The following is a 14404-nucleotide window of genomic DNA, read 5'->3' as shown; positions in this document are numbered from 1 at the left end:
TTTATTACAAATAATATATTAAATAAAAAAGTAATGAACAGTGGTTGTATGATTACTTGAAGTGCATAAGCATTTGGTACCTTGGACAATTATTAAAACTTTAAATTTAAAAACTTTTATTTCTTAATACATTTTTAGGATATGGATGATAATGATGATAATACAGAGGAAATAATCCAGAGCAGATCTTCAGAAGTGACAGAGAAGATCATTTCATCACAGCAGAGTGATGTAGATCAAAGAGATGAGAAGCATGAGCATGCTGAAAGCACTGACAGTTTATTAGAATCAAGTCCATCAACTTCCTTGCACTCTTCTCCAGTATATAAACCAAACACAGAAAATAGTCCTGAAGCAACTCAGCCAGCTTCTAATGATGATACAACTCCAAATTCTCCTTCAGGATGCAGCAGAAATGTCAAGCATAGAGACTCAAAAGGCAAAGGAAGAGTGAACAAAGGTAATTTAAAATTCCTTGCGTTTAAAAATTTTAAGTCCTGAAAAACTGTCGATACACACAGTGTGGTTCTTGCCTCCTGCTATTAAAAGTTAAACAATTGCTGTTTCCCCATTCTTGTACATTATGCCTCTAATGTAAGCAACACTGTAAATTTAATATATTTAATCTTCTATTTAAATGTAAGAAATTGCACAATCAGTATGCTTCAGTCATTTGATGTCACCTTGCAAAAGCAAAGAGAACAATATATTGTAAAATGTTTGTCAGCACAATACAGTTTCTGTTGTGCTTATCTATAGAAGAGGCTTTGCTTTCTTTTAAGTTAGGAAGTATATCAGTGTTAGACTTCTTATGTCATTATTTTATTTTACACAGATGACAAACGAAGTGAAGAAAAGACTGAATCAAGTGAAGGTGCCTCTGCGGGCAAGTCCAAAAGGCGTTTCCCAGATTTTGGGTACGACGTGCATGTTTTTAAATGATAGAATGTTTGTTAAAAGTTCCTGTAACTGAACTGCAGTTTTATCATGTGTCAAAAACTAATTTGATGCTAATCTGCATAACTGGCAGCTGGGAATAATTGTGTGCATGATTATATCAAAATAGAAAATGACACTGGTTTGAAGAATACGCGTAAGTGGAAATAACCGCACTTCAAACTTCCTTGTTCCTCTGGCATCTCAAAGCTTTAATAATTTGCTTCATGCCATAAGGGTCCTTCAGTGCTTGAGTGACTGATCTTTGGGAATGGCTTTGCCTCAGTCTGCAATCTTAAACACACTTTAATAAGAAATAAATTTAATTTGGGATAGGCACCTTTAGGATCAGACCATACACATTCAGATAAATAAAGAACGTTGTTCTGTTGCATTATGACAACATATAAAGGTTATATCTTTTATGGTAGGGCTTTTATGTTTAAAATTTGAGATAATAAATCTAGCTAACTTGCAGATGGTTCTGTATGAGACCAGCAAGTTACTTTTAAAGTGGAATGTTTTTATTGCTGTTTAACTTTGTGCATCTTTAGAGAAGGATGCTCAGGTTCCCCTCTGTCAGAGTTGAGGGTAAAATTACAGTGTATGTCCATAGCTCATAACTGAAATAATGATTCATGTGTAGTGACAACTTCACTCTGGAGAAGTCTGGAAATCGTTCCTTTGTATCCCTCTCCTTCGAAACCCAAGACATGAACTCTGGCACATAACAGCAGCCACCATTGTAGCATAGAGCAAAGAAGGCACAGATGGGATGGGATGTAAAGTTGTGGGTGTTAAAGACAATTCTTGTTTTGGGGGAGAGACCATATATATCAACAGCTAAGGATGCACCTATGCGTCTTGAGTTATATTTACTAGGTTATATGATGATGGGTTGCTTCTTTTTTCCTTCAGTGTATATTCTCATAATGGAATATTACAAAATATTTGTTATAATTGATTGCACTGTGAAATACATTTGAAATGTGAACCATATTTCTATTTATAATTGACAGTTGGGCTGGTTCAAAGATAGTGGGTCATTGTAGTTTAATTTGATTGCTTGTGGTCAATTGGGGATTGATCTACTTGTTCTCTCATTTACCCCACTTCCCATTACTATACTTGACTAGTGTGAATTGACAATTGTGTGAAACCTATTGATTTATTTTGCAGTATGCCACAGATATATTGGGACAGATTTGACTTAGCTAATTTGTGCGTTTTATTAAACTACTTTCTTTAATTTCAGGGGCCTAAGAAAATCTGGTGGTAAAGGGAAGAAGCAAGAAAAAGAAAATGCAAGGAGTTCGCTAGACAGCCGGTACTTAGAAAAGCATTTTATGTTCTTAACTATGCATTCCAATCAATTGTGCAATTTGAACAGTCATCTGAATGAATATACATCATTCTCAATTTTATATCGCGTGCATTGTTAGAATGTTGAACCTCAGTTTCAGTCTTTTTGAAAAGGGAAAGTATTCAAAGGCAATCAGATTTACTTTTAAAGTGTTTCATAGCTGGTAACATACTAGTGCCCAGTTTGCAAAAAGATAACATAGCAGGAAAGCTACTTCTAAAATATTTTATACATAGTAATTTAGACCTACTAGTCTGAATAACATTAAATTGCTTTAAACTGTGTGGTGTATAATGTGTTGTTGTGTACTGATGATGAAAATATGACTTATGTCATATCTATTTCACATTGTATGGATTATATGTACAATAGATTGTCAAAGCTCATACATGAAAAATTACATTCTTTCAGGGGCTCTCGAGAATTGCTGGAGGACTCTGTCAACAACTTATCTGCGTCAGATTCAGATTCCCCTATCCCAACTTGTATGCCTTTCTCCTGGTTTGGAGACAGCCATAAAGAGCATAGTTCTAGTAGCACCCTGAGCTTTTCTCAGGGTGGGCATGATGTTGCATTGGAACAGAGCCAGGAGAAGAACAGAAACAAGGTAAATGGTGTTTATTTGTATATACTTTGCACATTTAGATTTGATTAATGTTGCTCAGGAGTTAAATGCTGTGACAAGTATCGTAAAAACGAAACATGTGCAAGTTCCAGTTACACAGTGGCGTAGCGTGGGTTGTCAGCACCCGGGGCAAGGCAAGTAATTTGCGCCCCCTAAACTGTGGATTTGCGCCCCCTAACCCGTGGATTTGCGCCCCCTAACCCATGGATTTGCCCTAACCCCAGATGTTGCGCCCGGTGCGGCCGGCCCCCCCTGCACCCCCCACGCTACGCCACTGCAGTTACAGATAGGTAGCCGTGTTGGTCTGCCATAGTCAAAACAAACAAAAAAAATTTCTTCCAGTAGCACCTTAAAGACCAACTAACTTAGTTGGTCTTTAAGGTGCAACTGGAAGAAAAAAATTTTGTTTTGTTTTGACATGTGCAAGTTGTTCACCTTAGGAAATAATATGTTACATATGACTAGTGATAGTGCTCACTTATTTTATCCAGCTTTCCCAATTACGATAAGGCTAGCCTATTAAGAACAATGGATTGCGATCCAAGCATGCCCTCCCATGAACATAAGGGCTTATTCTGTTCACAGAAAGAATTCTGAACCAAAGGAGCCTCCCACTGGAGGAAATGGTGTAGTGGAAATTCCCTTGTTAAAGAGTTCATCATCATGTTGCTTTCTGAAAAAACTAAAGGCTTTACTGTACACAGATGAAAATAGAAAATCTGCACATTAAAAGACAATGGTTATGGCAAGGCTGTCTGCAGTCACATGATGCTTTTTTCTACTTTGTCCTTGCCACCCATTAAATGTGCATGTTGTTGCATGCTTGATCCTTTCTATATGGTAATAACTTCGACAAAACAAATGTGCTACTCTTCCCATAGTTTTCTTTCGTTTTGTGGACTCCATATTTGTTTCAGTTTGTTAAATTAATCTACATGTGCATTTCAAGCCATCAGCATCTCATTTTGTATGTTTTGGTCTTGGAAAAGATTTCTAAACCTCGGAATTGTGTACAGTCTATGCCAGCAGAAGTTTAACCAACATAAAATACCTTAAGTGTTTTTATGCCTGATTGTGTCCACATAGATTCAATGGTTGAACGGTTTACTCACATCAGCTTGTGAGTTGTCAGATAGGTGAGACAGTGTGATTGTGACTTTAGTTCTTCCCATGCAGGGAAGTGACTCAGGTTGCAATCTTATGCACACTTACCTGGGAGTAAGTTCTGTTGAACTCATCATGCTTACTTCTGACCAGAGGTGGGAAATGTTTTTCATTTCTATGGCCACGTTCCCTTTTGAGGAACCTTCTGGATGTCTTATGCTAATGGTGGGTGTGGCCCCAGGGCTGCATAGAGAGAGGCCTGCAGGGCTGAATTTAGCTCCTCTGTCTGACATTCCCCATTCCTGATGTATAGGGTTGTACTGCCAGTCATTTAAAACAAAATGCATGGTGTCTTTGTCCAGAGTTGTCATGCTACAGTTGTAGGTCTGTCTTTAGAACTTTCTGATTCTGTATCTCTAGGCTTTTCAGTTCAACCCAGGGTTGATAACTTGCAACTGCAGTGAGCACAGTAGTGCTTAACTACACTTGAATGTATATGGCTTTAAAAGCACCTTTCTGTGCTTGAGTCTATATCTTTTTGTACTGTTATGAGAGAGTGGTTTTCATTGTTTTCTGTTTGCATAGATAAGTCTTGCCTGTTATTGCAGACCTCAAAAGCTATGTAAGAATTGTCACCACATGGTACCTATGATAAATACCAGTGATACATTCAGTTTTATTAAAGTCAGGTTTGTTCTGTGGTTCTCAGTGTGGGAAATGCATGTTTCTAAAGAAATAGGGCCAGGTAGGAAGGATTGCACTTCCCTGATCTAACGAAGGTTAAAGTTTGAAGAAGCATTAAAATATAGGAAGCTATAAAGGCTTTGTGCCCACAGTTACTTCCTCCTTCCATAGCTTGTTTCATATGCACTACTAAAATAAGGTAACAGACACACCTCAATTCATGTGAGCCCTTTGTTCCCCAGGAAATCTTCTCCTGCCTCCTATTTTGTTGGACTTTGTTACCCTTATATTTTTGTGCCTTTGAGTGAAGAAAACTAACTACACCAGCTATAGGGCAGGCACAGCAGTGGAGCGTATGCCTGCGCTACCTGTGGCAGGTTGCAGAACATGCCCCCAAGGAGGGCGGAGGGCGCCCTCCAGTGTGCCAGAGTACAAGGTTGGAGAGAGGTGGGGAGCTCCTGCCTATTCTCTTCCTGCTTTCCGCTGCTGGGTCAGGCCCAACCTGGCAGCAGAGCTGCTATGGCCAAGAATTGGCTGAGGAGAGTGGGAGGCAGCTTTGCCGCCCTCTATCTCCCTGCTGTCTGCCACCGGCTCGAGCCTGACCCAGTGGCCGAGGCGGAGCTACTGCAGCCAGGCGCAAGGCGCCTTGCCGCCTAGGAGGGTGGACAGCAGCTTTACCGCTGCCTCTCCTCCTCTCTGCCGGCAGGTCAGACCTGACCCGGTGACAGACCCACTGTGGCCAGGCATGCCTTGCCGCGGCCGAGCAGTGCTGCTCTCCACTGCCGCGTCAAGTGACCCGGTGGCAGAGCTGTTGCCACCAGGCACGAGGTATGCCGCAGCCAAGGAGGGTGGGCAGCAGCGCTGCCGCCCACTCACCTGCTCTCCTCCCCAGGTCAGGCCTAACCCAGGGGACAGAACTGTAACAGGCACAAACGCTACAGCCAAGGCTCAGTTCCTTCTGGCGCAGAGCCAGGCTCCGATGAAGGAGCAGGGGGGGGGGCCTTTTTGGGCCCCCTCTCAAAATTGCATCCGGGGCCATTGCACCAATGCTATGCCTCTGGGCGGGCATAGTTTTTCTCGCTTCTTGTGGGCTTGTTGGGAGTGGGATGGTTTTGAATCCAAGGCCTCCTTGATCCATCACAATGTGGCCCTATTCTTTTCCTATCACCACGGGCCTCCAGTAGATCTTCAGGATCCAGTGGTCCCCCTATCTGGGAATTTAGGATTGCTCTCTAAGGGGCATAATTACTACTAAAATACCCGGTCCTCCAATTTTCTTGTTCCATCTTTGCCTCCATGAAATCCCATAACCATAACCATACATATGTGTAACAGACAGCTGGCAGGATAGAAATACATGTTACTGTTGATTTTGGTGCTTCATTCCAGCCACCCCTCAGCCTGTGTTATTTTGGACTAGCTATTATCCCCTCCCATATGAGACAGGAACAGGACTCAGCCAATGCCTGTTGGGCTGTTGAATACTATTACTTAATGCATTTATATCCTGCCTTTCTCCCAAATTGGGATTCAGGGCGGCGAGTATCTGAGAGGGTGGCAGATTAACGAAGCCTGCTTTAGGGGAGGGGGAGTCAGCAAGGGTGCAGCAGTCAAGTGTCAGTCCTGGGGGGGGGGCGCCTCAGCATCTGCTTGACCATTGTGGATGCTAATGCAGGGCCTGCTTGCTCTAAATAGGGCAGGTGGTGCAAGGACAGTAGCAAAAGGAAAAGTTACCATGGCAGGAAGCCATACTGCTTCCTGTTTTTCTTACTATGCCTGCAACTTGAAAGCAGGGATGTAACATTTGGAAGCAGAGTCGTTTGTGCTCCTCAAGACCAGGAGCTGCCCATGGTGCAGGTCTTGGTTCCAGTCTCTGATAATCAGAAAACTAAGGTCAAAGTGCAATCCCTCCCTAGCCCCCATTAAGGGAATGAATTTACGACTAACCCTATTTATTCCTGACTAACCCTATGTGTTGAAAATAGCTACCAGAACTCTCTGAATATTTCTGTAGATCAGATGATGAGCCCAATATGTGTGTATTGTGAATTGGGAGAGAGTCATGATGAATGTAGATAAGCTTAGTTCAGAGTTACTGGAAATAAATGATTAGTTATTTTTACTTTTTTAAAAATAAGACACTGTGCCTCCTTGTGATTTATTGTTCCAAGGGGGAAGTTAACAACACATTATTTTCACTTGTTTGCAGAGTAGAATTGTCATAGATGATTCATACGATAGCAAGCCAAGTTGTGATCTGTCAGGGTTAGTGGCAGAACCAAATCTTTCAGGGCGTTCACACACTTTAACCTTCTCTTCAAACGAGGTGAGTTTCAGTGTGTCTGTGTATTGTTGATATCACAGTTCAGACTATATTATGCAATTTAAGTTTGTCTCTAATGAAAAGAGTAGGTTATCATCATTGCACCTTAATATTTTTATAAGCCCACATTGAAAAATGTACCTAGGAGATAAAAAGTATTTTGCTTGTTATCAGTTTTGGGTTTGATATTTTATCACACTGAGCTACTTTGCATGTAACTGAAGCCAAATGAGGACTGAATGTGCATCTGCTCTGCTCTTGCATTGCAAGAAAAAAACACACTTTAATTACATTCCTAACATTATAAGACAGCCAATTGATTAATAGTACCACCAGCCAATGCATTTTGCTTTCTATGCTTCTGCTATTTGTGTGAATGGCATGCATCAGTACTTCTAACAGAATACACATTGTCTTCCTCATTTCAGTCTTTTGGCTGTAGAGCTTAATTCTTGCTGCATTATTTTTGAAATATTTTTAGATCATTAGAAAGCCAAACATTTTTTGAATTTCCTAAACTGGATATTTCAAAACTTTGCAGACTTCAGTGAGGAAGGTTTTGTGGTGCCAGCTAAGTTCAGCCTTCAGTATGGAGTTTCACAGCTCCTCATGTAGCATCTGGGCATTTAGCCCTATAGGTACTCTACTCTTATGAATAATAATAATAAAAATAAATTTTATTTATATCCCGCCCTCCCCAGCCGAAGCTGGGCTCAGGGCGGCTAACAACAATCAAAATAATCCAACATTCTAAAAACATTCATTATAAAATTAATTAAAATCAAATTAAAATCAAATTGATGGCAACCATTAAGCAAAATTCTGTGCAGATTGCCAGAGGAGGGGGTCAGGCTGCGCCCTGACCAAAGGCCTGGTGGAACAGCTCTGTCTTGCAGGCCCTGCGGAAAGATGTCAGGTCCCGCCGGGCCCTAGTCTCTTGTGACAGAGCGTTCCACCAGATTGGAGCTGCGGCCGAGAAAGCCCTGGCTCTAGTTGAGGCCAGCCTAACTTCTCTGTGGCCTGGGATCTTCAGGATGTTTCTATTTGCAGACCGTAAATTTCTCTGTGGGACATACCAGGAGAGGCGGTCCCGTAGGTACGAGGGTCCTAGGCCGTATAGGGCTTTAAAGGTTAAAACCAGCACCTTAAACCTGATCCTGTACTCCACCGGGAGCCAGTGCAGCTGGTATAGTACCGGATGAATATGATCTCGCAGCGAAGACCCCATAAGGAGTTTCTGGGTCAGTCTCAAGGGCAGCCCCACGTAGAGCGAGTTACAATAATTCAGTCTGGAGGTGACCGTAATGTGGATCACAGTGGCTAGGTCTTTCTTGAACAGTTTTGTGTCTATACACTATGTTGACCTTTCACCTCTCTTTCAAATTACTCCGTAATTCAGTTTAGATGGATACTGTTCCTTGCGACTCTCTTCCAGTTGTCTTGAGGATTTTGCACTCTCAGCACAATAGGGCCGGATTTCATTCTTCATTTTCTCTCTCTGCATCAACTGGGGCTTTCAGAGACTGACCTTTACTTGATTTTTAGAAATGGAACTTGCATATCTCTACAAGGAAGGATGGAGATAGTTTCCTTTCAGTAACACAAGTTAATGTTTTTGAGTAAATATTGGATACTTGCTCGTGCTAAACATTTTAATGTAACAAAAGGAGTAGTTTATTCGTATTTTTAAAAATACGTCTTTACAAGAGTAGCTGACAAGCCTGGCATTGTGAAACAGGCTCAGAAGAAGTATTCTGTGTTCACGGACATCACTTGCTAATTCCTTGTTTTTATATTATAACTTGGAAAGTTATTTTGCTTTTAAATTTGAACAACAAGTGGCTCTTGCATTCGTGATCCCTGCTGCTTTCAGGTGGTCCTTGCATCTACATTGAAAGTAAAAGAAATGCTGAAGAGCTCAGGTGTGGAGGCTGTGTGAAGTTTGCATGCTGTAGCAAAGAGGTAGTTCCCTTTCCAGTTAAATTTCTCAAATTTAACTGAAAAAGTGCCTTGCCTCTTCAGCACTGTAAGGTGCTATGATGGAAACTTGTAAGAAACCTGTTTGCCCCCGTATGCATGCATAGTTTGATCTAGAGCAATGCAGCAGTTAGTTCATAAACCATTGCTATCATCTAAAGAAATAAGCAGTAAACCAATAAAAAAATGAGCTGCAAGTACAATAACAAAAGTAGGGATCACATACTACATTTTTACAAGCATATAGAAAGCAACCTTGAGTTAGTGGTGCAAATGCCATTGCTGAATTTTAACAAAACAAAATTTGTATTATCAGTACTTCATGTTTTTAAAGTTCAATGAAGATGCATAATCAGCATGGTTAGTCTTTATGTATTATGATCCTTTTCATTTCGGCACAGGATGAAATAAAGAGTTTTAAGTATTTGTCTTGAGTAAGAAAGAAAAATTTCCTCTTCGACCAAAGACTGTATGATAGCTTTAGAAAAATTGAAAAACAGTTTTGTTTCTAGCCTTGGTAGATCAGTATGTCCTTTGTCCCCTTAGCTACAGACTCCTAATAAAAGTTGGCAAAATGAATATACCGTAATACATAATAGTTTTGTATTTTTCCGCTAATGACACATCTAGACCAAGGTGGTATTTTAAGTGATAAGTTGTAAAAACTGACTCACTATCTCCATAAAATGAATTCAACAATAGATACCTACCCAATAGATAAAAAGAGTGTTTTCTTCCCTTCTCTCTAGCATGTAGTGTTCACTCTGATGTGGACTTTCACCAGCAGTTCATTTGCTTTGGCCTAGTTTCCATTTCAAGGGCATTTGTGATGTATGTACGGAAACAGTATAATATAGGTGGACTTTATGGGGCACAAACATAGAGAGTGGTATGCCAGCAAGTTTTACTTAGAGTAGACCCATTGAAATAAATGAACATGACTAAGTGAGGGGCATTAATTTATGTAGATCTACTCTGAGTAAAACTTACCACCTAGAGTGCTGCACCTAGAAGACCAGAAACTGTATGATCCTTTACAATAATTTAAAACTCTCTTTTGGACATTCGGTCAGTGATACCATAAAACGAGTGAATTTGAGAATACCTGTAAGTTATCGAGCAAGGTCTGAAAATCCTATATCTCACGAACCTGGACATTTACACTTGGTTCAGCGAGTCCACTGTTCATAAAGGTATTTACAATGAGCGATCTTTAAATTACTGTGCATTGATATATGTGTTCAGGCACTTTGCACTATGGGAATTAAATAATAAAACAAACTGAAATATTGGAGGGGAGACCAGCTATGCACTCAACAATTCAAAGTCTTGAATGTTTATATTTTATATATATATCTCAGAAATGCAGTATTTTTTTATTTTTAAAAGCAGTAAGTTAAATTACTATGTACCTAAGTAAAAGCTGATTTGCTTTGTTAGACTTCCGATGATGAACCATCAACTACAGGGAAACAAAACCAGTGGCACAGTCGGCCCATTTCTGAATGGACAACGCAACAGGTGTGCCATTGGCTAATGGGAATGAATATGGAGCAGTACATTGCGGAATTCACAGCCAAGTGTATAGATGGACAGCAGTTAATGCTGCTTGACAGTGACAAGTTGAAGGTAAGCTTGTATACCTGCTGTCTTATGCCAAGCCAAAACTATGCACTGAAAATCTGAACACTTAACAATATAAGTACAAAAAGGTAAAGGACCCTCGACGGTTAAGTCCAGTTGCAGACTACTCTGGGGTTGCGGTGCTCATCTCACTTTACAGGCCGAGGGAGCTGGCATTTGTCCACAGACAGTTTTTCCGGCTCATGTGGCCAGCATGACTAAGCTGCTTCTGGCGAAAGCAGAGCAGCGCACAGAAACACTGTTTACCTTTCCACTGGAGCGGTACCTATTTATCTACTTGCACTTTGACGTGCTTTCGAACTGCTAGGTTGCTGGGAACTGCAGGAGCTGGGACCGAGCAACGGGAGCTCACCCCATCACGGGAATTTGAACCGCCAACCTTCTGATCGGCAGGCCCAAGAGGCTTAGTGGTTTAGGCCACAGCACCACCCACGTCCCTAATTAAGTCCTTAATACCACGTCCCTAATATACTTATAAGTACAGTATAGTGTTATGTTATCTGTTGATAATTTAGGGGTTGGCTTCCTTCCTTCAATTCCTTGTTACATAAAATAGATTCATTTTAATCGGTGTTTTTGTTGTTGAACTTGGACACACATTTTTAACGTATCCTAAGTTAATGCATTAAGCTTTGATTGTATGAAATGTTAGTATGTTAAAAAGTAGTCAAAAAGGTTTTCTGGGCTTATCAGATGTTGCCATCTGCTGATAAAAAACTATACTGCACCATGCTAACAGAATGTTACTAGCTTCTCGTATGCTATGGTAGCACATCTGTTTAGCCTTCCTTTAGGGACCTCACAGCAGTCCCATAAAGTAATGTAACCCTATTTGAGTATTTGAAACATTGTATTTCTTTAGACCCTAACTATAGGGTGCTACTCTATTGGGACACGGGTGGTGTTGTGGTCCAAACCACCGAGTTTCTTGGGCTTGCTGTTCGGAAGGTCGGTAGTTTGAATCCATGTGATGGAGTGAGTTCCCATTGCTTTGTCCCAGCTTCTGCCAACTTAGCACTTCCAAAAACATACCAGTGCAAGTAGATAAATAGGTACCACTGCCGCAGGAAGGCAAACAGTGTTTATGTGTGTGCTCTGGCACTTGTCATGGTCCTCCGTCCGCCAGAAGTGGTTTAGTCCTGCTGGCCGCATGACCTGGAAAGCTGTCTATGGACAAACACCAGCTCCCTCAGCCTGAAAAGCAACATGAGCGCTGCACCCCATAGTCACCTTTGACTGGACTTAACCGTCCAGGGGTTCTTTTTTATAGGGTGCTACCATAAGGTTGAGGGACACGGGCGGTGCCGTGGTGTAAACCACTGAGCCTTGGGCTTGCCAATCAGAAGGTCGGCTGTTCGAATCCCTGCGACGGGGTGAGCTCCCATTGTTTTGTCTCAGTTCCTGCCAACCTAGCAGTTCAAAAGCACATCAAAGTGCAAGTAGATAAATAGGCGGGAAGGTAAACAGCATTTCCATGCGCTGCTCTGGTTTCGCCAGAAGTGGCTTACTCATGCTGGCCACATGACCCAGAAAAACCATCTGCAGACAAACGCTGGCTCCCTCGGCCAGTAAAGCGAGATGATCGCCGCAACCCCAGAGTTGTTCACGACTGGACTTAACTGTCAGGGGTCCTTTACCTTTTTACCATAAGGTTATTTTTGAAGAGAGTGGTGCCAGTCCAAAGAAGTTGCTCTGAAGCCCAGCAAAATTAATAGGTTTTAAGGTAGCTGCAACCAACTTGTCCTCTTCCTACCAGTACCTCAGCACTGTGAATGCAAATGGCCACTGCACCATGCCTGAGTAGGTAAACTTTAGTATGATCTGGCCTGGATACAGATAACTACTGATAGCAATTTTCATGGCTATTGAAGCATTCCCTTCGTCTTTTGAAGCCCCATGAATTGTTGTTGAACAGTCCAGTTCACACTAATCTTTACTCGCATGATCATGGGTATACTCATGAAGACATTTTATGACTGTTAGTGAATATGAGGGAAATGTGTGGATTCGCCCCTTAAGGTTGGTTCTTCCAACTATGTATTTAGGAGTCAAGGAAATTTAAGTATTTCACATTAAGCTGTCCCAGGTTTGTACTACTTGCAAACCATTCTTGTCTGCGCTAAGATGCTTTTTGTTCTGACTACGACATCTTTCTTCAGCTTGTTTAAATCATTTGTATTCCTTCATTAGATTTGCTGAATTTTGTAGTTTGCAAAAATACTTAGTTTGGATGTTGTTTTCATTGTAATGATAATTAATGGTTGTGAGTACTGCTGAAAATGTTTTGGTTTTTTTAAAGGAAAAAACAACAACAACCCAAAACTCATGCAACAACAATGCGCATTGTTTATGCTGCAAATATTTCTACTTTGTAGAATATAATAAAATGTGTTTTTTTTTATGAAAGGCCCTGGGAGTATCCAGTCAAAATGACCGATCAACAATAAAGAAGAAAATTAAAGATATTAAGAAAGCACAAGAGAAGCTGGAGAAACAGAAAGAGAAGTTTCAAAAGAAAGAGAAAGAAGTCCGGAGAACTGGCAGAGTGGTGGCCACCGTAGAATCAAGCTGCTAAAATTCTTTAAAATATCCTATGCAACTACTTAATCTGGTGTAGTCACAAGGGCTAGTGGAACTATGCCAAGGTAATGTTTCAATATCTTTATTTTTATCAGACTCCCTTCAGCTTGAAGAAGTGTCACAATTGTATATTACTGTATAATTATGAATGGGGGAGGTGGGAAGTGATAGCTTTTACAATATAGGTTTTTTAATCTCCCATTTCTACAGTCCTTCCCTGTTTATATGATTCATCAAATGAAATATTTTCCATTTTTTATATTTAGATCGTTAACTTGTACTAATGAACAGTAAATTAACTTTGCATTAAGTAATGTGTATATATGTATTACTTATTCTAGGTCCCTGAAGTGTCTATCAGAAGTATATACAGTTTTGATGAATAGGATGTGAACATAAATTGCAGTATAATGTTGGGTGGTATCTGGTATAGAGAGACAGTATCAGGTCATTATGTTCTGTTGAAGAGAAGTTTGTTGCCATTAGTGTTGTATAGAGGAAAAATTAAGTTTAAAAAATAATAGAAAATTAATTTAATCGTATTTTGACTTAATGATGTGTTTAAAATCCTGTATTTTCCAGAGTTCATTTTAAATTCAAAATGTATTGTAGTAATATAATTCATGACTTGCATCTTGGCTTTCTTATTTTCTAAAATAAGATAACACTTAAGTTTCTAAGCTGAGTATGTTGAAGCAGGATTTCAAAGTTTATTGATCAATTTTATACACTTTTGTATGGACTATGGGGTTTTATAATCCATGTAAGATCAAATTGTAATACATGCATTACACTTTCCTACTCAAGATACTGAGGACCAAAAATATATTTTTACTAAACTTTCAATGCTATTGGTCTTCCTAATACCAGAATGGGAATAGCCGGAGGAGGTATGAATTGAAGCACTGGGTTTCTGCAGTGTGTATAATTACACTGTAGACTACGAGATGTCTTCCTGTTCATGAGTTGCGTTTGTTTTCCAGAATAGTGTCAAACACAATTGCCATGTGCTGTTGGGCAACACATAATCTGTTGTAGGAAAAAATACACTACATTGGAGTGGCACTTTTGAGAAATGAAATAAATTTCATTCAAAAAAGAACTTGTATTTTGAAATTCTTACTATTATGACTTACATGTGCATGAATTAGTAACATGCTCCCATCTA

At 40.3% G+C, this 14404-nt stretch overlaps 1 protein-coding gene across 1 annotated transcript in view; it reads left to right on the top strand.

Annotated features, from left to right (window-relative positions):
* Positions 1 to 14338, top strand: part of LOC310768344 (neurabin-1-like) — a 39743-nt gene extending 25405 nt beyond the window's left edge. Inside the window, 7 exon segments of the mRNA XM_083626324.1 lie at positions 139 to 460; positions 836 to 917; positions 2192 to 2263; positions 2711 to 2906; positions 6922 to 7038; positions 10453 to 10641; positions 13064 to 14338. Coding sequence (XP_083482450.1) covers positions 139 to 460; positions 836 to 917; positions 2192 to 2263; positions 2711 to 2906; positions 6922 to 7038; positions 10453 to 10641; positions 13064 to 13231 — 1146 coding nt within the window. The 3' untranslated portion in view covers positions 13232 to 14338.
* Positions 14339 to 14404: the final 66 nt, after the last annotated feature.

Source organism: Podarcis filfolensis (genome assembly GCF_964270895.1).
Source record: "Podarcis filfolensis genome assembly, chromosome: 1".
In the NCBI taxonomy this organism is placed as follows: Eukaryota; Metazoa; Chordata; class Lepidosauria; order Squamata; family Lacertidae; genus Podarcis; species Podarcis filfolensis.
Note: the sequence above shows the minus strand (reverse complement) of the source record. Positions and strands in the feature narration are given on the sequence as shown.